General features: G+C 54.0%; 4 protein-coding genes across 4 annotated transcripts; 2 read left to right on the top strand and 2 right to left on the bottom strand.

Moving 5' to 3' along the window:
- Positions 1-539: 539 nt before the first annotated feature.
- Positions 540-6,624, bottom strand: GUITHDRAFT_103976 (hypothetical protein; the record flags this gene model as incomplete). The annotated part of the gene is made up of 2 exons (XM_005837084.1): positions 540-692; positions 745-6,624. The coding sequence occupies 2 exons, from the start codon at positions 6,622-6,624 to the stop codon at positions 540-542; spliced, it is 6,033 nt and encodes a 2,010-aa protein (XP_005837141.1).
- A 265-nt stretch (positions 6,625-6,889) lies between these two features.
- On the top strand, positions 6,890-14,191 carry GUITHDRAFT_157312 (hypothetical protein; the record flags this gene model as incomplete). The annotated part of the gene is made up of 6 exons (XM_005837083.1): positions 6,890-6,996; positions 7,296-7,385; positions 9,696-9,738; positions 13,003-13,719; positions 13,892-14,113; positions 14,141-14,191. 6 exons carry the CDS (start codon positions 6,890-6,892, stop codon positions 14,189-14,191), a joined length of 1,230 nt encoding a protein of 409 aa, XP_005837140.1.
- Positions 14,192-14,495: 304 nt separating this feature from the next.
- GUITHDRAFT_135342 (hypothetical protein) lies at positions 14,496-17,006 on the bottom strand (the record flags this gene model as incomplete). Its single annotated transcript, XM_005837082.1, has 10 exons — positions 14,496-14,627; positions 14,671-14,727; positions 14,842-14,920; positions 15,085-15,200; positions 15,414-15,488; positions 15,541-15,610; positions 15,785-15,941; positions 16,219-16,622; positions 16,671-16,842; positions 16,922-17,006. 10 exons carry the CDS (start codon positions 17,004-17,006, stop codon positions 14,496-14,498), a joined length of 1,347 nt encoding a protein of 448 aa, XP_005837139.1.
- Positions 17,007-18,162: 1,156 nt separating this feature from the next.
- GUITHDRAFT_135341 (hypothetical protein) lies at positions 18,163-21,142 on the top strand (the record flags this gene model as incomplete). Its single annotated transcript, XM_005837081.1, has 15 exons — positions 18,163-18,224; positions 18,281-18,398; positions 18,503-18,608; positions 18,653-18,753; positions 18,800-18,868; positions 18,920-18,979; positions 19,032-19,106; positions 19,153-19,292; positions 19,405-19,450; positions 19,557-19,642; positions 20,072-20,149; positions 20,277-20,333; positions 20,571-20,700; positions 20,877-21,062; positions 21,107-21,142. 15 exons carry the CDS (start codon positions 18,163-18,165, stop codon positions 21,140-21,142), a joined length of 1,350 nt encoding a protein of 449 aa, XP_005837138.1.
- Positions 21,143-21,851: the final 709 nt, after the last annotated feature.

Genomic DNA, 21,851 nt, shown 5'->3' with positions numbered 1-21,851 from the left:
CAAAATCATATCATGCACACTTGTTACAACGAAAGGACGAGGGATATGTGCAAGCCCGATGAATCTTTAGCACCTACTGCGAATCATGATCAGGTCAAGGTTTGCAATAGACTCACTTAAACCGTTTGGTTACTGACGTATCATCCTGATACGAGGGCAGATGCTGTCTTCGTCGTACAACATTGCTTGCCCTTTGACACTGAGTTGCTCGGAAGAGACAGCTGAAATGCTCTTGTTGCAATTATTGTCTTTGACAGTATTCCCCTATGTTGCCTGATTTTCCTTGCTTCATCCATTCAGCTCCTACGAGAGCAAGACAACGTCCTGCACATTCGCTACAAGTTTGGACTTGGTCGTGCGCGAATGGAGATGAGTGATGGGTTCGACAAGCAGACATTTTTCGGATGTTGATGTGGACGAAGAATATCATCGATAAATTTCAAATAGTAGATACACTCATGACAATCAAGAAAATAAAGAAAAACTTTGATGTTTACTTTAGATACTTGTATGATTTCACTCTGATGAAACAAAAATCTCTATTTCATAAAGAACATGAACGAGCAAGACTTATCAGAAACAATCGAAATCATAACTTCAACCTTCTTGATTTCGAAGTGACAGAACCCGTCCTTGTACCGGATTCGCCCATGACTGCTCCGTACTCGCTTCTTGCGCTTCTTTTGCTTGTCCTGACCACTCGTCAGCTTTCACAGGTATGCTGCATATCTCGGAATCTTCCACGGGCTGAACATCAACGCATTCGACGATCTGGCATGGCATGCTCTGCCTCTCTCGCTCTGTCCTCTGCTTGTCCTCCTCCTCTTTTGATTCTAGCTTGAAGATCGTTACGAACTGAAAGACAGCTCCGGAAGCCTTGAACATGTCCTTGGCCAGGCTGGCAAGAACCATCGGCATGATGGAGATGACGACGAAGGCAAAGAACATGCTATTGACCTGCGCGTCGTTGATCTTGTCAAGGTTCCGTAAGAAGAAAGTCAAGCAGATCCCAAGGTTGCCCAGGGCCGCCAGCAGCTGCGTCACCCAATCGCGCCAGTCGATCTGCGGTGTGAAGATAACAATGAGGACGAGGTCAAGGAGGATGCAGGCAGTCATGCTGGAGCTCCTAGCAGTCTCGTTGTTGGTGAGGTTGATGATGAGAGCATGGAGCACCTTGGTGCCGATGGAGTAGACGGAGAACCACCAGGCATGCGAGCATACCTCCTCGATCAGGATGCCGAAGCGACTCATGAAGCTTTGAGACTGGTCATGCCGCTCAGGATCCCCGTCGACGTTCCAGTTTCCTCGGATGAAAGGAGTGCTGATGGCGTGACTGACTGTTGCTACTTTCTTCTCCTTCTTGAGCTCTGACATGTCGTGCTTCAGCTCCATCCAGGCGTCATGGAACATCTTCGTCTGCCACAAGATCTTTCCTCTCTTTGCCTGCCAGGCCAACCGAAACATCGAAAGGACCTCGAGGAAGAGGGCAAGGAAGAAGACCGCTCCCAAGATGATGTACAGCAGGCACTGGCTCGCCATGGCAGAGGTAGTAGCAAGAGCAAGCCCCTGAACCTGCGTGAGGGAGAGCGCAAGCTCCCACTTGGGAAAGGGGATGGCACGCGAGTCCTGCATGGCGATGTCTTGATTCCTGCAGAACTTTCCGACCTGATTGATAGTGACGCGAAGAACGGCGGCGAGCGCAAGGGTTCCCGAGCAGGCGATGAGAGTCGAGAAGAGCTCGTTGCTGGACTGCTTGGCTCGGTCGCAGGTCGTGTTGGTGTCGCCCTTGAAGAGGGAGAAGAACTTGTAGTTGGACCAACCGAGCTGGGAGGAGAACTCCGAGACCGCGCCGGTGCTGCTGTTGCCCCCGATCTGACCCGTGATCGCGATGAACTGAGTCTGCAAGATGAGAGAGGTGGCGAGAGACCCGCTCCTCCCTCCAGCTCCAGAGGCTCCAGCTGATGAGAGGGAGGGCAGCACGGCTGATGCTACGGCGCTGACGGCGACAGAGGAGGCAGCGATCGCTGTGGTTGTCGTGATCACCGTGGTCACTGTCGAAGTCGCTCTCGCGAGAGTGTCGTTACGCGCCATGACCTGAGCGGGAGGAGGAGGAGGAGGAGGAGGAGGCAAGGGAGTAGTGGATACAGGTGCCTCCATCACCTCCTCCTCCTGCAATTCCTCGCTGCAGGGCAAGCAGTAGCCACTTTGGTCCTTGCAGTACCCTGGCTGGCAGATCATGTCGACGAACATGAGTAGTCTTCCTGCGGTGACGACGTTGCAAGTGGGTCTGCTTCCCTGGTACACGTCGTTGGTGCGTTGAAGTAGCATGGTGTCGTTGTTGTGCCGGGCCTCCACCATCACGTGCTGCAGAGTCGCGAAGCTCTCGTTAGGACTCAGCGATCGCAGCTTGAGCCCTGTCATCCTCACGTCACCAGAAGCGGAGAGTGCCTCCCAGCCGTCGATCCCCACGTCAACCTGCACGCACGACACCTGCTCCTTGCTCCCCTCCATGTCTCCGCTCGAGCCAAGGAAGGAGCTGACAGACAGGCGGTCGCTTCCTCCAACCACGACGTTCATGTCCACCAGGAGGCCGGTCTGCTCCATGGCAAAGTTCTTGACGAAGTCTTGAAGGGTGTTGGCACTGGCGCCTTGTACTCCGACTGATGTGTTGATTAGCAGGATGGCGTCTGTGGACTCCAACAGTCGTTGTGACCTCACGTGTTGCTCGCTGTCGACTATCTGGAACGATACCGAATACATCCCTTCCTGGCCCATCTCGACTTGGAACGTGTGGGTCCATCGCAAGTCCACCTGAGCAGAAGGTATGCGCACAACACTCACTGAAGTGCAGACAAGCTTCGATGGTCCAGGCAACCATTCGTCTTGAAAGTCGCCACTCATGTACAGAACGGATTCTCCCGCGTTTGAGATGGCAAGAGAAGCTGATCTTGGGGTGTCTTGAAGTGCAATGATTCCTTCAAGGCCGACATCGATCAGGCTCTTTGCGTTGAGTGAGATCGTGTTGATGACTCGAGTTGTTAGGATTCTCAGAGCAGGGACGTATCCTGTGATCAACGACGAACTCCAGGTGAGCAAGGACTCGCTGTTGCTAGTGGCTGACAGGAAGCCTGTGCTGTTGAGCAACATGTTGTTATCGCGCAAGGCTAGAGAAGAAAGTTCTATCCCGATCCTGTCGACATCATTCCACAGGCCATCCATAGACAAGTCGAAGGCTGTTGTCGAAATGAAAGGGTTCTGCGTCACCCAGTAATGGGTCTGACAACTAATCACAGTACCGTTGGGATACAAGCTACATCCCCACGCAGCAGTAGTGTGGATCTCCTCGACAAGGTATGTGGAGAGCAGGTCGATGCGGCCGCTACCAGCCAGGCTGTTGCGTTTCTCATTCGCAGACAGTTGAACTTCAAGTGCTGTAGTATAGCTGGCGGACACGAGGAGCTCATCGAGGCTGGAGGTGCTGTAGTTTGAGACGCCAACCTCATACGTGCTGTCGTACTCATTCGTGTTGGAATTAGCTCCGTCCATGTCGATTCTCCAATTGAGCAACGAAAGTTCATTTCCACTTGCGTTGATCACGCTCCACGCATTCCATGCCCCGTTTGTGACGTTGAGTACCATCAGCTCTGTCAAGCCGACGTTCTTGTCGTTGAGCCAACCTTTCAGGTCCGCATCTAAGTGAGCCTGAAACGAGGAGAAGCGTTGACAAGAAATCTCCGTGCACTTGGAGACGTCTGACTGGTAGGACGACCAGGACAAATTGTTGCTGCTGCCGAGCCTCTGGCGACTCGCAGGGGGTCCAAACTGCAGGTTGGTAGAATAAAAGCCTTGGAGTGAGTGGTTGTAAAGGTTTTCATTCGTGTAATCATTGGAGTTCTGAACCTCGGTGTGATACCATTGATCAACATATTCATACTTTCCATAAACCAAGTTGCTCCAATCGAACCATGGTTCGCTATTCTGACTGACCGAGAATAAGCTGGATACATTAACGAAGTAGTCAAGAAAAGATCCTGCTACTATCAACTGCATCCCGACTGCGTCGAGATTGTTTCGCAAGCCATCCATCGAAAGGCTCAAGTTAAGTTGCGAAAGTTTGCCTGACCCAGTATAACACCTTGTGTATGCAGGGTCCAACGCCTGTTCCTTGGAGACTAGCCCATCATAACATGTTCTATGACAAGAACCAAGTGATTCTTCGCTGTTATTCAGAATAAAACGACCTCCAGCGTCGAGGCTCTTCCTTACTGTCCCAGAGCCCAGTAGGACACCAGCTGTGTAGTCAGCTGTCAGAGAACACCGCACTTGTTTCTTGAATGGATAGTATTGGGTGTCTGCTACGTCGTCGAGTGTGAATGTTTCAGAACAATTATGATGGTAGTCATTGCTCCAATCGAAAGCAAACTCGTTCGAGGTGATGACAGAAATACTGTCGGATCCTCTGTACGTCTCGCCGACTGAGTCATGGAACACCTGAGCCTCGATGCTGATCATGTCGTCGTTCAACCAGCCGTCGAGTGACACGTTGCAGTCCAACCCAGCTTTCGATATTCTCTCTGTATCACAAGGCACCCAGAAGACATTGGAACAAGTCACGTCAGAGCAGTTCTCGATATATCCTACCCACGCACGCAAACCGATCTGTCCCTTTGCTCCGAGATTTGTTTTCACTGCCCCTGATCCTAGTTGGAGTGCCGTGGTGTACGTCAGCTCGAAGGAATCCGGCGAGTCTCTACCCCAGATCTTCCGACCATCCTCGTAGTAGTTGAACGAAACAGAAGAGTGTGAGTACTGACTTTGCACTGCTGTACCCCAATCAAAAACGGTAACATCCCGCAATCGACTGATCATTGTGTTCTTGTAGATTGTAAGTCCAGAATCAGATTGAGTCGTTCTGTTCGCTGAGATCAGAAACTCCCACACCATGGTACCATCAGTTTCCTTCACTCTCATGGCAAAGAAAGGTGTATCAGTCGTGACAGAATCAGAAGCATACTTGTCCTGCAACAGACCAAGGTCTGCATCCAAATAACTTTGCACCACTGTTTTGTCGTTCTCTTGAACTTCAATGTAGCTCACAGTCTTAAACGTGGACTCTACGACTTCAGAGTCGCCTTGAGCGCGCGCTACATCCGCGCCCAGCATAGCTCTGGCCTCCCCAGCTGTAAATTTCCTCAGCGTTGTCACGTTCAGATGGACGAGCAAGAGCGGGTTGCCTTGACCGTAATCGAAGTAGTTCCTGGAGGCCAGGACTAGGATGGCAGAAGGATGTCTGTCGAGCTCGAAGAAGTTAAGACCTGAGCTCATATCCGTCAAGATCCCTCCTGTATCTGCGCAGAGCTGCAGCCTCCAGTTCTCGAACATGTCAGCCTTGACACAGTCCGAGTAGCCCGCAAGAGCCGTCGCAACTCTCCGCCCATGGTACTGGTACTGCTGCGAACTGACAACGATCATGTGCCGATCTCCCAACAGTCTGGTGAAGAAAGGAGCAGATGTCGTGGACGCTGTTGCTGAGACTGCCACTCCTTGTATGGGATGCGTCGTGAAGCCACCAAGACCAACTCCGATGACTGCACGGATGCTTCGGACACAGTCTCTTTGGACACATGACACGAAGAGATGCGCTTGAGCATGGTTGTCTGACGTCTGATTTTGAGCAATCAACAACCACGAGACAGGATAAGACCCGAACGTCACGACAGCTTGCGACGGGTCCACGGCTGCCTCCGGGTCTCGGACAGAAAAGTCTCCGAGGAAGCCGAGGGTGAGATCAAAAGAGATCTCAGGCAGGTGCACGTAGACAGCTTCAATGAAGCCGCTGGTGTCTCGGATCATGGGGAGCTTGAGCAGCACCGCCAGCGCCTGTCGCTGGTCCAAGAAGGAGAAACCATCGCGGAGGTCCTCAAACAGATCTGAAAGGGTAATGCCTTCAAGAGTGTTGTTCAAGAGGTCGGCAAGACCGTTGTTGAGCGTGCTGTTGAACACCTCGATGCGCTCTATGGTGTATGCTGACCAGTACAGCCTCGTTGAAGTCAGTGTCGAACAAGAAATTCCAAAGCTCATTTTCCGTTCCAGGACCATTCTGAACTGCTGCGCAGTCAGATCTGCGAAGCGAACCTTTCCTTGGAATGACTGGATGGCCTCTTGCTCCCCTGAGATTCTTGAGAGGAGTCGAAAAGGTCCCTGGACAGATATCTCAGCAAACGAATCCATGAACATGACCTGATCCTCCATCAACGAGATGGTACACTCTGCTGACAGCACGCTGATATCGTGGAACCTTGACGCTTCAGGAGGGGCTATGGTAGTAGCGTTGAAGGAGAGAGAACCGTCCTGAGGAAAGTAGACATGCAGGGTCGTAGCCCTGGTCTCCAACTGGGGTTGAAGAGGAAGAGTTCCCCACACGAACCCACCGAAGGAGAGGAGGAGGAGGAAGGAGACTGACATAGGGACCCACCATCTTCTCTTGGTGGCTGCTGGTCGATCTGGAAGGAATTCTTGCATGTCCTCTGCGTCCATGTTCTTCTGAAACCAAGCATCCAGATTGACGCCGTAGAACGACGAGGCTTTTCTCCTCCCCTTGGAGTAGAACGACCAGTTTAGCATGATTGGATGTTTTGATGTGCGAACAGAATTCGATATTCTTTGTGAAAGGTCAAGGATCTTGTTTTCAAGAGCACGAGAGCTGCTATCTCTCAACGGCAGCACATGCTCGCGCTCGCATAGTTGCTTCCTTCCGAGTTTCCTACGAGCCGGTAAAATCCTTTCGATACCACCCCACCCCATCTTCTCCCTACTCCTACCCCCCCGGTCGGCTCCGATATTGGATACGTGCCACCAGGGTGTTGGGCCGACAGACTGACCAGCCCCCATGCTGGACCCCCCCATTTCCCTGGAATACACCCACCCTTCATCCCTGCCTGAACTGCGTCCCGTCGCGCTCTTGCGCCTAGGAGCGTCAAGTGCCGAGGGTCAAGGGTACCCCCCTTTAACCTATCACACCATTTAGAACAACGTGCTAGCTGAGGCCGTCTATCCTGAGAGAGCCCGGTAACTAAAGGCGCCAAAAAAAGAAAGAAAGAAAGAAAGAGAAGCGACTGATGACCACTGAGGGGCAATACAGCGCCTTCTCGCATCCCCAATCTTTCAAATTACTCAACTTCCTTTAAGTTAAAAATTAGTATGAGAACAATCTGGAGGACGGCAGCATCGGAGTTGCGTGATTGATCAAGTTTACTGATTTTTAACTTAACTTTGAGTAAACTTCAAGAGGGTAGAGACCGTACCGCTGCGCCCGCCGAGGCGCTGCCGGGAAGTTGCGGCCGGCCGGTCCGGCGGGCCGCCGCCCGGGTGCTACCCGGCGTACCGTACCGTGCTACTAGGCTAGGCTAGTCACCTTTAGTAGTTTGGGGGACAACAGTTCAACGGTTGGCACTGCAGGATTAATCTGTTTCCGGGTTCTCGCTGTCTTTTCTCTTCTCGCCGTGTGGCCTGTATGTGTCGGGGTCAAGCCTCCTCGACTCGACTCTCAGGGCCTCGCCAACTTCCGGAACTTGGTGACTTTACTCAAAGTTAAGTTAAAAATCAGTACGAAGACAATCAGGCCGAGTCCGGGTCTCCGGGCAAGGGTGGCACCCTGACTGCAGGATGCGACTGATGGAACACGACAGGGGAGCGCGGCGAAGCATGCTGCTACTCATGCTGAGTCTGAGCATTACGAGATGCTCTTGGTCTGCTCTATGGTCGACTCCTCTGAAGACGAGGGCGAGAGCATGCATGCAGACAGTCGACAGCTGCTGTGCTGGAGGAGCGGGAAACGCTTGCAGCAATGCCGGCTGCCAAGGTCGTGCTTGTGGGTTACTTCAGCTGAGGGGAGGATCTGGGAAAGAAGACTCGAAGCATTCGGACGCGAGGATCAATTATGAGAGGTGAAAACCAGGAGGGGGGGTAGCGGGGGCGACCCGCAGGTTTAGGAGAGGTGGAAGTGGAAGGTGAAGGAGGGTCAAAGAGGAGGAGGGGCTGGCGTGTTTTGAGGACCAGGCTGTGGTTCTGAATCGATGGCAGATGGGACAAGCTTGCCAAGGAGATCAGTGATGATGAGGAAGAGAGTGAGCTGAGGCCCAGGCTGAGAAAATTTCATGGACCAAGTCGAGTCACGGTGCGAAATGGAGAAGTACTCGTTGAGGACGTTCCTTGTAAAAACGCGGATCTCTCCAAGCTCAAGCCGCCGGACATGATTTCTGAGAAAGATCTTCTTGATCAGGGTCATACCAGGAGCGATTGGGAGCACGACCAGCCCCTGCAGAGGCCTGTGGTGGAATCGTGGAGTGAGAAAGAACGGAAGTGGAAGACAGTCGACTACTCTCGCTGGGACAAGCTGGACGTTTCTGTATCCGACAAGCCAGAAGACGATCCTAACGCCAAGGATGAGATGGATCATGTGCAGAACAACCTCTGCCGCAGGTTGTTGCTTACTTGCCTCGAAAAGCCCGTACTTAGCTGACGAATGTTGTGAAGTGTACGGCAGCAGATCCAAGAAGCCATCAACAACCATGACGAGGTCAGTGCTTGCTGCTGCGAAGTTAGAGGAGTGAGTACGTTGTGATGACAGCACGGACTAAGACAAGCGCTGAGGCACTCGGAGCCGCTCATTGTCTCGGGGTTCTTGGAAACGTCAGAGGTTGCCAAGGCCCGCGAGTTGCTGAAAGAGTGGACCGGTACGACACCATTTGACCCTCTTGAGAAGAAGAGTACGAGTGTAGTTGGGAGGTTCAAGTATGATGACTGCTCCATCAACCCATTTTTAGTGTCCGTCACTTGAAGTGGCAATTATGACCTGATGGTGTGCAAACAGAGAGTCGGGTTGGGAGTGTCAAGATCAAGTACCAGTATACACGCAATCGAACCAGCTATGAATTTGCCATGAACAAGGTCATACCCTCACTGAGATTGCTTTCTGCTCCTGAGTCATGTGTTGCAAGACCTTCGTAAATTCGATGACAAGGAATGGTGGAAAGACCAAGAAATATTACTGGTCGCAAACACAGGATGACGTGTTCTTGCATGTGAGCGATGGCTCCTGATATCATGGTGTGGTTTGAATATCGAATCCAGATCTTTGCTCCCGATTGGGTCAGAGGCCGAGATGTGCATGTCAAAGTGAGAGAAAAATGGATCCGCGTTTCAATACATGAGCCACAGGTGAAATGTCTACTACTGATCTTAAGGTTGACTAAGGCGATTCTAGGAGCACAGACAGGACAACATGGGAGTCATTCCGGCATTCAAACGACCTTTGAAGACCGTCTTGATCGTTGGAAAGCTCGAATATAGGGTCAAGGATGGTCCAGACGAGCACGACTGGAACGTACAGGAAATCTTAGATATTGACAATCAGACGAAGAAAACCATTTGGGTCCGTGTGAATGGGCCTGACGCCTGGCTGTGACTCGTGACGATTGCAGGTGCATCTGAGCAAGAGACCTCCTGGTGCAGCTTTCATACCGAATGACGAGCCGGAATGGTCACCGGACTACGACGGTCCAGGAACTTGGCAAGAATCGGTAGCTGCTCTGTAAGCAGCAATGAGGCTGGTGCATGAAGAACTTGTGGTTCAGATTGCTCGACTCTGGTGGGATCGCGTCATGAAAGAAGATGAGCCTGTAGACGTGAATAAGTTTGTCGACCGGGACCATGCGGGTGCGGCTCGATTCCAACGGAGCTGGGAGTGAGCTTATGCCTGACCGGTCAGTGACAGAGAGGCTAACGCTACCTTCAGAGAGGCACAGGAGATGGTTCGGAATGGGACGGTGAAGTTGGACAAACTCAATGCCAGCGAAATTTTTGCTGAGGTCAGCTTAGAGGGAACATGGAACTTTTAACTGATGAAACTCTGGGTCACAGGCAGCCCAAGAAGAAAAGGAGGCTAGAATCATCGATGAGTTGAGAGCTAAGGGTATACAGGAAGGCAGCTCGTAAGCCTCACTCACTCCTTTCTCACTCCTCACTTGCTCATACATTTTTCAACAGGCAATGGAACTCAAGTGTCGCGCAGTCCGTGGAGATGGCACAGGACGAGATTCAGTACGTCTCGTTCCTCCTTTCCTTATCCCCCTCTTCCCTTGCCCTTTCTTTCCTCACTCGTCACCCTAGGAAGGAGAGGGAAGGAGCTCTCCGCTTGATGGAAGAGTACAAGGAGATAGACCAGAGGCTTGAAGAGGAGCTTGCTGATGAATTCCCAGAGGTAGCACTGAGTCGCGTCGGCGATCGTTTCTCACTGCACTCAACCAGGGGATTTCGACTCCGCTGAACTCCGACGGGGAGGAAACCTGGTCACACGGGCACCTGAGGATGACTTTCTAGCCATTCTGCTCTTTCACTCTTGTTGTACAAACTATGTTAAGGTAGAGGGTCAGGAAGCTCGTCAATAACTCCTAATGGTTTCATCCATGACTTCAGTCTCGAGCTATCAGCCTAACAGCTGCTGACTGAAGGACTTGAAGATCACTGGCGGAAACCTCGTGTCAAGCAAGGACAGCACTGGAGCTAGCAGGTCAATCGTTACCGATAGAATCCCGTCGTGGTGAAGATTCCAAAACGCGCTTGCAGTTGCAACCGCAGTGAGATTTTCACTCCGGCAAAGTCGGCGGGCAATGCTACATCTCTGAAAAGCTCACTTCAGCTCATGCACAGCAAGAGAGACAACGCATACATCTCAACTTGATTGACGTCTGACTGTGATTGACCTGTCAAAACATCAATGACAAACTAGGAAAAACTCATCTGCTCACTCGAGATCGTTTCAACCTTCAAGGTCAGCAATCGCACAAGTAAATCATGTAGAGCACCAAGTCTGTCATCCAACGGCAGCCGCCTGAAATCTTGCAGACGAGAAATCGACGACGAAGGATCTGCATCGTGGCGCATCATGTAGACGTACATCTCGTTGGTCAGAGTTTCGAGTTGTGCTTCAGATGGAGAGTATTCTCGTGAAGCCCCTAGCATCGTCGTCAAGATGCTTTCAAGATCCTCTTGAGAGCTCCAGATCGCCAGGTACGACAGCCAAAGAACTGTCATTCTCCAATCTATCGGATACTGCGCGCAACCCGATTCAAGCCCTTGCGGTTTGCTCAGGCCGCTTTCAAACTCATTCAATGAAATGTTCTGGAACAAGCTACCGTATGCGCTCTCGTCGTTGAAGTATGCCGAATCCATGCTCAGAACCTGATCTAAATATTCTATCAAGGATGCATCGCATGTGGCTGGGTCGTTGGAGTCCTGTGGTTCACTTAGTAATGATGGGACAGTTCCTTCGAAATCCATGGGCTTCAAGCGAGGGGCCCCAATGCAGAATGCAGGCTCCCTGGTTCTGAGACTTTCAATGTTCATGCTGGGGTCATGAAACTTCGAAAAAATATTCTCCTGCACTGCTGCAGCCGTCTGTGGCTTCTTCGTTCTTCTCCTCATATCCTCTGGCGTGCTACCAGCGATGGGTGAACGATTGCGAGCAACCGTGCGGCTTGCTTGCTCAGGAGAAGCAGCCAGAACCACGAGGTCATCACGGACTTGAGGCCTTGACGCTTGTTCCTCCATCAGGAGACTCTCAAGTCTCTTGTGCATGGGCGGGGCGGGACGGTTCGTATCCCTCGCTCGAAGCCTCGGGCCCTCCATTGGCGCAACGACAAAATCGGTCGGAGACCCTGAGATTTCAGTCACCTCCAATTTAGAGGGGGTCACTCGAAATATAAAGGGTGAGATTCAATTCATTCCCACCAAAAATTTGAATTTTTAAAACTGTCTTCGGAAGTCGCGGAGCCTCCGAGTGGCATTCGGGAGTCCGGCGCGCGAGACCAGGCAGAGTACTAGACGAGGCCCGCCTCACTGACCGGGCACCCGGGGCCCGCGGCCGGGCGCGGCCCGCGGTCGGCGCCACGGACTCCCTGATCCCGGAGTCCTTGCCGCCAGTGCGGGCAGCCGGGCCTGCTCTTGAATGTCGGAGTCCGAGTGTGCGGGGAGGCTGTCGGAGCTTCAGTGACAGGCTCCGCCAGGCACCACCGGGACCCGGTACTGTCCCTCAGTCGGGTCCGGCATGTGGTCCGGGAGATACTGAAGGATCAGAAGGGGATGAGGGTCACCTTTATATGTGACATGGCGGCTGTCGTAGGACATGGCTTTGTCGCTTCGAGGCGTGGGGAGAGAGAGTAGAATGAGAGGGTGAAGGGGAGGAGAGGGAGTAGAAGGAGAGGATCAAGGGGAGGGGAGGGAGTAGAAGGAGAGGATCAAGGGGAGGGGAGGGGAGGGAGGAGGGGAGAGGAGAGGGAAGAGAGGGATGGAAGTTAATCTGATCCCCTGTTAATTCCTGCTTGTATCGTTGGGTGAAAAGACGGGAGAGCGACAGAGAACGAAACGGTTGATGCATTGAGCCTGGGAGAATCAGGAGGAAGGGTTGAAGGCAGGACGGGAGAGAGGGAGGGAGAGAGGAAATGAAGGAGGAGGAGAAGGGTTGGGGCTGGTTTGAAACACAAGTAGACAACCCCCAAGTAGGAAAGGCATGCTCTTTCGCACTCGAGCGAGCCACTTCATGTTCCAACAGCTTCACTGATATGATGAATACAGGTCGAAGGGTTTGGTGGCCTGCTGGCTTTGTCGATAAGTTTTCTCCTTGCGATCAGTCTCGAAGTTCTGTGGCAGGGTTGGCAGACGGTTCAGAGCCTTGCTCTCACCAAGTGATCGTCGTCTCGTACGGAAATGTCGAAATTATTCTTTTGCCTCCTCCTGCTGCTCGCCACAGATGGGTCTTGCTTCAAGTTCGCCGTGGGTGGAGGGCGATGGGGGGGAGGCATGCGACCTGCTGGCAGATCGTCGACCAGCGGATGTCGGGCGGCGCCGTCCCGTTGGCTCTGCAAGCTCAAGTACTCGACCAAGACCAGCCCAGTGGAGACAGAAAGCTCAGCAGACCTGCTGTCCTTGGGCTTCATCAACGAGTCGGACAACTACAAGGAGGCGAGCCGGCTGTACAGGAGGACGATCTTCACTAGCGACGACTGGCTCACCTTCCGATCGACCGAGCGCTTGTTCAGCAACCTCTCCACCATGTTCACCTCCGGCATCATCCGAGGCCTCTGGGTGGAGGTGGGGGTCGTGACTTTGACTGCCCTGCTCGCCTACTTCACTAACGCTGCCATCCTAAACGGGCTCATTCCCGACGTCCCCCGGGACGGAACCTTCATGCTCGCCCTGCCGACGCTGCCGTTCCAGCTCTCCTCTCCTGCCCTCGCCCTCCTCCTCGTCTTCCGGACCAACACGGTCTACGCGAGGTGGAACGAGGCAAGATGCAACTGGATGAGGATAGAGCATCTGTGCAGCAACATCGCGAGGCAGGGCATGTCGTACCTGGAGAAGGAGTACAGGGAGGAGCATGCGCGGAGGGTTGTCGCTCTGTCCCACGTCCTGAAGGATCACTTCCGCCACGATCCTGATGAGGAGCAGAAGCTGAAGTCAAAGCTGACGCAGCTGCTGGGGAGGAAGGAGAGCGAGAGGATCATGAGCTCATCGGTGCGGCCGGTGCAGGCGCTGGCAGACATCACGAGGATCGTTCGGCGATCGCAGGAGATTGATGGGAGTACCAAGGCAAGATTTGACCTCCACCTGGACGAGCTCACCAGCGCATGGGTAGCATGTGACAGGCTGCAGAAGATGCCGGTATGAGAGGAGGAGGGAGGAGGGAGGGAAGGAAGGGGAAGGGGAGAGGTGAGGAGGAGGAGGGGAAGTGAAGAGAGGAAGGCGGGGGGGGGGAGGGGAGAAGTTGATGGGATGTCGAGGAGGAGGAGGAACATGGTGGTGTATTTCATCGGTGTTGTTCACTTCGTCGCAGGTTCCGCTGGTGTACACCCGTCACACTGGTCGCTTCCTCGCCCTGTGGATCTTGCTGCTTCCGTTTGCGCTGGTGAAGGAGCTCGGAGACAGCTTCCTTATGGTCCCCGTCTGCTCCCTTGTGGGAGTGTTCTTCTTCGGGATCGAGGAGCTCGGCGTGCAGATCGAGGAGCCGTTCTCCATCCTCCCGCTCGAGGACTACGTGGACTGCATCGAGCGCAACGTTCGTCAGCTGCTCTCTTACGATCAGGAGAAGCCGAGCGATCCCGTGGTAGGGGAGGATGCAGAGCCTTGGAACTGATGCCTCCTCCTCCTCCTCCTCCTCCTCCTCCTCCTCCTCCTCCTCCTCCTCCCGTACTCGTACTCGTTCTCCTCTCGCTCTTGGCATTTGTGCCACTGTTGTACTTCACTTGCTGTACCCCGCTTTCCCTTGCTCACTCCTGGTTATATGACGATTACAAGAGAGGTGTATTCAGGGAACGGATCACTGGTCTACAGGCCAAGAAGAGCGAACTTAAAAGTTGGGAGGAGGGACAAGAAGGAGGAGGGAGGGACTGAGAGGAAGAGAATGGAGGGAGGAGGGGAGGGAGGGGGGAGATGGGCGATCACTCTAACTCCTTGACAATCTCCTTCTTCCTCTCCGCCACGTAGGGGACGGCTCCTGGCTTGGAATGCTTCCTGACGTTGTTCTCCTTCCTCTTCTTCGAGTCCTTGATGATGCCCTTGAGCTTCGTAGCCTGCCATCCTCGTCATCCCCAGCAGCTCCCGCAGCCTCCAGACCTTGAGGATCGCCTTGGGGAGGTGACGATGGCGGGATATGCGCTTGACGTCCGCGGTCTGCAGGGAGGTGAGAGGAAGGAGGGGGGAGAGGAGGGAGGGAGGAGGAACGAGGAGGAACGACGACGGAGAAACCAGAGGGGAGGAGTAGGGAGGAAGCAGGAGAGGACTTACCTCCTTGAATCTGTCCTTGAGCTTGTCGAGATATTCCAACTTCCTTTGCTCTCTTGGAAGCAGCGGCTTCACGCTCTCACTGCCGGACATGTCAGGACCAGCCCGATGCATCTCCTCCTCCTCCTCCTCCTCCTCCTCCTCCTCCTCCGCTCTGCCACAAGAGCCCAGCAATCTCCTCTTGTATTCTTCTTGCTGTCCTCTCTTGACTGCTTGCTCTCAATCTTCCTTCCTCTTCGTCCTCACCTTGCGTTTGCCTTCCACAAGCGAATGTTGAAGTCGTCAGACGCTGAAAGGACCCACTTGGCGTCTCCTGAGAAGAGAACCGACCAGATTCGCTGCATCCGCTTGCCGTGGTAGACCTGCAAGGAAGGAGATGTCAAAGAGACGGAAAATTGCAGAGGGAGGGGGATGGAGGGTAAGAAGGAAGAACAGAGGAGAAAAGTCCGAGCAAGGAGATAGTGGAGCAGAGCAGGAGCAGGAGCAGGAGCAGGAGCAGGAGCAGGAGCAGGAGCAGGAGCAGGAGCAGCAGAGCAGGAGGAGGAGGAGCAGCAGCAGCAGGGCGAGGAGGCAACCTCACGACTTCTCCCGGCATTATACTTGAAGATGCGAACAGTTCGATCGTAACTGCCGGAGACGAACTCCCGTCCCTGTCCCTCGCGAGTCAAACCAGCGACGATGACGTCATCAACCCTCCCATACCGTTGGGGCGAAGTCAACGTCGAGGACAGCAGACACATGGTCCTTGTGCACACACAGAGCAGAGTCGAACCTGTGGGAAAGGAGTTAGACTTAGAGGGAGAGGGACAGGGAGAGGGAGAGGGAGAGGGAGAGGGACAGGGACAGGGAGCATGAAGAGGAGGAGGAGAAGGAGGAAAACGTGGTGAAAGAGGAGGAGGAGACGGAGGATGAGATGGCGGAGGGGGAGGAGGAAGAGGCATCTCACTTGCGCATGTCGAAGGTATAGAGGTTGTGATCCTCATTGGCAACCACGAAGTTGAAAGCTTCCATAGGGTTCCAGCAGAGTCGGTTGCTCCTCTTGTTGAGCACCAGCTTTCTGAGCGAGGTCGCGGTCCTGATGTCGTAGAGGATGATGCTCCTGTCTGTGAGGAAGAAGGATGAGTGGCAGCGGGGACGAGGATGAAGAGGACGGGGATGAGGACGGGGACGGGAATGAGGACGGGGACGGGCCGAGGACGGCAATGAAAACATAGAGAAAGATGAATCAAGTTACAAGTACAAGTACAAGTCGCAAGTTCGAATGCAGGTAAGTGTTAGAAAGAGCAATAGCAAACAGAACATCAACCAACCAACCAACCATCCTTGCATCAAACAACATGTCCCTTCCCTCTTTCATCACTGCACCCTCCCCTTCATCACCTGATGCCGTCGATGCCAACACGTTGTGCTCGACCGGATTGAACCGAACAGACACGACGCTCTCGCTGCCCCATGAGAGCGTGTGGAGCGGTTCTGATCGCTGGGGGTCCCAGATATGAACGTCTACCCCGCACGTGGCGATCAACGACTCCTTCCAGTGATGGTCGATGCCCAGGAACGCGTGTTGGCCCATGAGGGTGAGCTCAGGCTCGACTGCCCTTTCCTCCCCCACCTCTGACTCATAGTCTCTCCCCCACATCTTCACCAGCTTGTCGTCCCCGCAACTCCAGAGGTTCTCCCCGTCCCGCGAGAAGGTCACTCCCCGCACGAAGCCCGTGTGCGCGATCGTGCTCCATCGAGAGTTGCCGGTCGAGAGGTCCCAGAGCCTCAGCTCTCCGTCGCAACTGCCATGAATGTCAAGCGCATGCGAAGCAACCGTCTTGCTCCCTGACCTTCCTGACGCCACATCGACCAACCGTTGCTTGCTCCTCGCAAAGCACGAGATGGCATCTCGATGGCCCGACAAGGATCGAGCAAAGGGCTTGGCGAAGACTTTATCCAACTTGACAGCGTTCAACGCTCGCTTGTACTCTCTTGCTCGTTCAAATGGATGCAACGCCGGATCTGCACGCCAAGTAAGGCAGGAGGGAGGGAGGAGGGAGGACGAGGAAGAGGAGGGAGGAGCAATCAAACAAGGAGCAACCTGGGTTGTGGAAGACTTTCACAATGTCCGACTTGCGCTCTCTGGTGTAATCCGATTCATTCCGCGAAATGACCTTCACCTTCATTTCCCGCAGCTCTCGTTGCCTTGAGGGTACTGTGGCGGGGGAGGTTGGTTCTGCTGAAGCTGAAGCAGGGAGGATGCGGGGATGGGAGACGCGCTAGAGGAGGATGGTAAGTAGAAGAAGAGGAGAAGAGCTCTGAGCAAGGAGCACGAGGAGCACGAGCAGTTGGGCTAGGCGGCAACTGCAGCGCTGATTTGGGCCATGATGGCACGTGAACTTGAACCCCTCATACAGCCCCTCATACAGCCCCTCATACAGCAGCTCATACAGCCCCTGATCATTTTTCAGCCCGGGCCCTCATTCAGCCCTCATTCAGCTGAGTCAGCCTCAATCTGCCCTCAATGGCCATTCACTGCGGCCCTCATTCAGCCCTCATTCAGCTGAGTCAGCCTCAATCTGCCCTCAATGATCTATTCACTGCGGCCGCGCCCTCATTCAGCCCCTGACTCAACTTTCAAGTTTGCAAGTTCAGCACTGCTTCCCGAATTCCGGACTCCGTCCCCTACAGTCACGTATCGGAAACAGACTGCCCGCGGCCAGTCCGCGGCCCACATCCGTTGAGAGTGACTGACTACAAGAGGCCCCGGGCCCCCGGGCCCCCGCTAAGTCACGCGACTCCTAGACTGACAAGTCAAACGTAAGTAACTTTTTTAAAATGTGAAAGAAAGTAAAAAAAGTAACGGTTTTGATTGACATGGTCAAATGTAACGGCTGAAAATATACTACGTCTGGTGGACATGCAGACTGGAACGACGTGGATGTAGGCTAGGGGCTGACATGGGGGAGAGAACAAGTCCTTGCTCCCTCCTCTCTGTCTAGAGTTGCTAAGTGCCTGACGATGACAGCGCCTCCAAGAGACCCTGATGACGACGACGATGACGATGATGACGAGGAGGAGGAGGAGGAGGAGGTGCAGTTGGTGGGGGCCTTTCAAGGAACTTTGCATCGAATTTCTTCCCCAGTGGTCATCCCCAAGACTCCATCTCATCAGAGCTCGTCTCAGATCAGGATCAATCGAAGGCTTTCGATTCAGAGGCAGGTCTTGCACCGGTTTCTTTCTCGACGGAGGCCCAAGAAAGAAGAAAGGAAGTTACTGCCTAAAGATTCCTTCGTGCTCCTCGATGAAGTTCACTTCCTGCGCACCAACTTTAAACGATTCATGGCCGGCGTGAATGAGAGCAAACAAGAAGCGCATCTCCTTGAGAAGACCAAGATCGACAGGTGCCTTCTACCTCCTTTATACTTCCTTTGTGTTCACCGGTCTATCTCATCCCCAGTCTGATCCTCTCCCGACCCAACATCCTTCGCAAGAAGCTCCCGATCTTGAGGAGGATCATAGACGCTTGCTTCCATGACCCCTGGATCTCTGTGCAGAGTACAAGAGGGATCTTGAAGGTACAAAGAGCATGAAAATGTTGGTTGAGCCAAGTCTGTCTTGGTTGTCAACTGCTGAAACCGTCTGTGTGCATCCGCATGTTTGAGACGAACTTTGCGATCAGGTCACGTTTTCAGAGCTCATGGACATCTGCGATGGGAAGTTCCCGCCCTTGTTGAGCGACCCGATCGATGATGCCAAAGCGTTCTTTGAGCTCCTCAAGGAGCAAGGTGTAGATGTGTGCATCATGAAACAGCACTGATACGGCATGCAGCCGTCTCTGTTCTTGCACACCTTGGAGATGCTCCGATGAAGTTGTCGACATTCGATCATACGTCACTGGTATACGCGTGCAATCATGAAGCTGTCCCACGGGTGAGGACTGCCTGAGAACGAACACAGACGTTCTGATGTCAGACAGATCGCGGAATGGAACGACGAGATGCATGGATTGTTGAGGAACTTGATCTACTTCGGCAGAGAGAACATGGTGCAGTCTTGAGAGATGCCTGATGGTTTCTCACTTCTGGTTTCTTTGCAGGCCAGAGACAGTGAGGTTCAACTGGTTGACATCTTGTATCATATCCAAAAGTGCGTCAAGGTGTTCTCTACCAAACTTCTCCTCTGCATTTGACGAGCCTGGCGCCTTGCAGAGAAAGAAACATTCCTCGGAGATCCAGGAGCTCGAGCACGAGGGGGAGACGGGGTTTCAAGACACTGAGGGCAAGGTAACTTGAGAGGAAGGTCTGCACAACGTTGCTGACGAACTTCCAGCGGAACGAGCACAGGAAAGCCCTCAGAAACAAGATCTGGTCTTCTGTTCTTGACAGCTGCTCGACTCGCGTCAACCTTCCCAGCATCGTTGCCGCTTGCTGGCTTGCCTGCCCCAATCGTGCTGACCTGCAGCTGGGCAGGTGAAGAGGAACGTGAGCTGGAGGCTGACGGACAAGGAGCTCACGAAGGAGGCGGAGAAGAAGTGACAAGGTTATGAGATGTTTGTTGTGCTGCTGATCGTGTCTGTTCAAGGTCCTCCCTCATGGCGTTGATCAAGGGGACGAAAGAACACGCGATGGTGAGCAAATGGCGTGTTGCTGCTCGCTCAAGCCTGCTGCTGCTGCTGCTGCTGCTGCTGCTGCTGCTGCTCACTCGTATGAGGATCGTCTCTGACTATCACTCAGGCACGTCAGAAGCACAGAAACTGCGAGAAGATCGGAATCAATTCCATCGGAACCATGAACCAAGTCTCGACGTTGATCTCTTCGAGGTAGAGCAGAGCAGAGCAGAGCAGAGCAGAGCAGAGCAGAGCAGAGCAGAGCAGAGCAGAGCAGAGCAGAGCAGAGCAGAGCAGAGCAGAGCAGAGCAGAGCAGAGCAGAGCAGAGCAGAGCAGAGCAGAGCAGAGCAGAGCAGAGCAGAGCAGAGCAGAGCAGAGCAGAGCAGAGCAGAGCAGAGCAGAGCAGAGGAGTGGGAAGGAGAGGGGGAGAAAAGAAAACCGGATGAGTACGCGAGGAACGGAGAGGGGAAGAGGAGTAGAGGAGGAGGAGGACGCAGTTGGTTCAGAGGAGGAGAGGGCGGACGATCTCAACTACTAGGGAGCAAATCCTTCTCTCTTCCTCTAACACCTTTTCGAACAGTCCGGAGCAAGCTGAGCTGGCCGTGAGCTGACCGTCGCTGTCATGTCTCTGCTCTTCTCAGCTGTTCTGCGCAGAGGATGAACGAGGCGCTCTGGCAACTCGAGAGCAACCTAAAGAACGTCAACAACGAGCACCACAGGTTTACTCCTCAAGTCCCTCGTCTTGATCACTCTCCTTCCTCCTTCCCTCCTTAGCTCTCCCTCCTTTCTCCTTCCTCCCTTTTCCTCCTCTCGCTCACTTCCCTCCGTCGCTTCCGCTCCCTTCAGGATCCAGTCGACCATCGCCTCCTTCCATGAAGTCCATGGCGAAGAATCGCAAATCAGGTGCTCCCCCCTCCTCCTCTCGCTTCTTCCCTTCCTTCCTCCTTCCTCCTCCTCCCTCTCTTTCCTGCCTCCTTTGTCTCATTGCTCTTCTTCCTCCCTTCCCCCTACCTCCATCCTCTCCTTTCCTCATCTTACCTACTCCTTCCTCCCTCCTCCCTTCCAAACGCCCATTTCGCCTCCCCCCTCCCCTTCACCATGGCTGCTGACTCGTCTGCCTGGCCTTCTGATTTCTTGCAGTCGACTGAAGCAGGAGCTGAAGATTTTGGACGCGACGGCTCAGCAGCAAAGGAGGGGAATACTCAGTCTACACACTGAGATCCAAAACTTCATTGCAAAGCATTCTTACTGTCAGAACAACGCTCTTGTGGTCAGTACTTCACTTCTTCTTCTCCTGCTGCTGCTGCTGCTGCTGCTGCTGCTGCTGCTGCTGCTGCTGCTGCTGCTGCTGCTGCTGCTGCTGCTGCTGCTGCTGCTGCTGCTGCTGCTGCTGCTGCTTCCGCTCTCATCTTCTCTCGCTCCTCGCCTCCCTGAAGCACCTCGCAGGAGTCGAAGCTGAACAGGAGCAAGGACCTCAAGAGCTATCGGTTAGCAGACGCGGGCTTCCTCAAGCTCATCCTCCACTGCTGGATGTCTCTCGTCCCCCACTCCCAGAGCGTCTCTTCCTCCTGGTCGCAGCCCAAGTTCTGGCTGGACCAGCACACAGGAATCATGCGGCTCCTTCCCCGCCTGGTCCGCGCTTCTCACCCCTCCCTCCGCAAGCTATCCTCCAGCAGACTCCCGATCCTCACTCCAGCCAAGCGAAGGGGTGAAGGAGTTGAGCAGGAGGAGGTGAAGGAGCAGGAGGAGGCGGAGAAGGAGGCAGCAGCAGCAGCGGCAGCGGCAGCAGCAGCAGCAGCAGCAGCAGTAGTAGCAGCAGGGTTGGAGCAAGAGGCGAGGAGGCACAAGGCAAAGAAGAGTCTTCCTGCTCTAGCGATGGGGCAGCCTCGAGCCCTCGGACAAGGCGAATCGCAGAGGCAGCCAAGACAAAAGGAGGAGAAGCGAGAGAGAAAGGACGAGGCATTGAAAGAGGCGGCGGCGGCGGCGGCGAAGGAGGAGGAGGAGGAGGAGGAGGAGGAGGAGGAGGAGGAGGAGGAGGAGAGAACGGAAGTGTCCGTGCTCGACCCCCGCAGCGCAAGGAGGAAGCAGTGCTGGGCGAACGCTTGTCGCATCCTCTAAAGGCTCGTGAGATATCTCAGTGGAATCCTCTTATGGCGGCAAGCAGCAAGAAGGAGGAGGAGGAGGAGCGGGAAAGTCCCAGAAAGACGAACAGCCTGGAAGCATCACCTTACCTGGAGAGGAGGCGGCAGAAGAAACTGACGTTAAGAAGGAGGAGGAGGGAGGAGGAGGAGGAGGTGGTGGTGGTGGTGATGGTAGATCGCATTTCATCACCTCCTTCTGCTCCAGGTGAGTCTTCATCAAAGCGTTGATCCTCTTTGCTGACCAACATGCATGAGAGGAGAGGAGAGGAGAGGAGAGGAG

The sequence above is a fragment of the Guillardia theta genome (genome assembly GCF_000315625.1).
Source record: "Guillardia theta CCMP2712 unplaced genomic scaffold GUITHscaffold_15, whole genome shotgun sequence".
Lineage (NCBI taxonomy): Eukaryota > Cryptophyceae > Pyrenomonadales > Geminigeraceae > Guillardia > Guillardia theta.
Note: the sequence above shows the minus strand (reverse complement) of the source record. Positions and strands in the feature narration are given on the sequence as shown.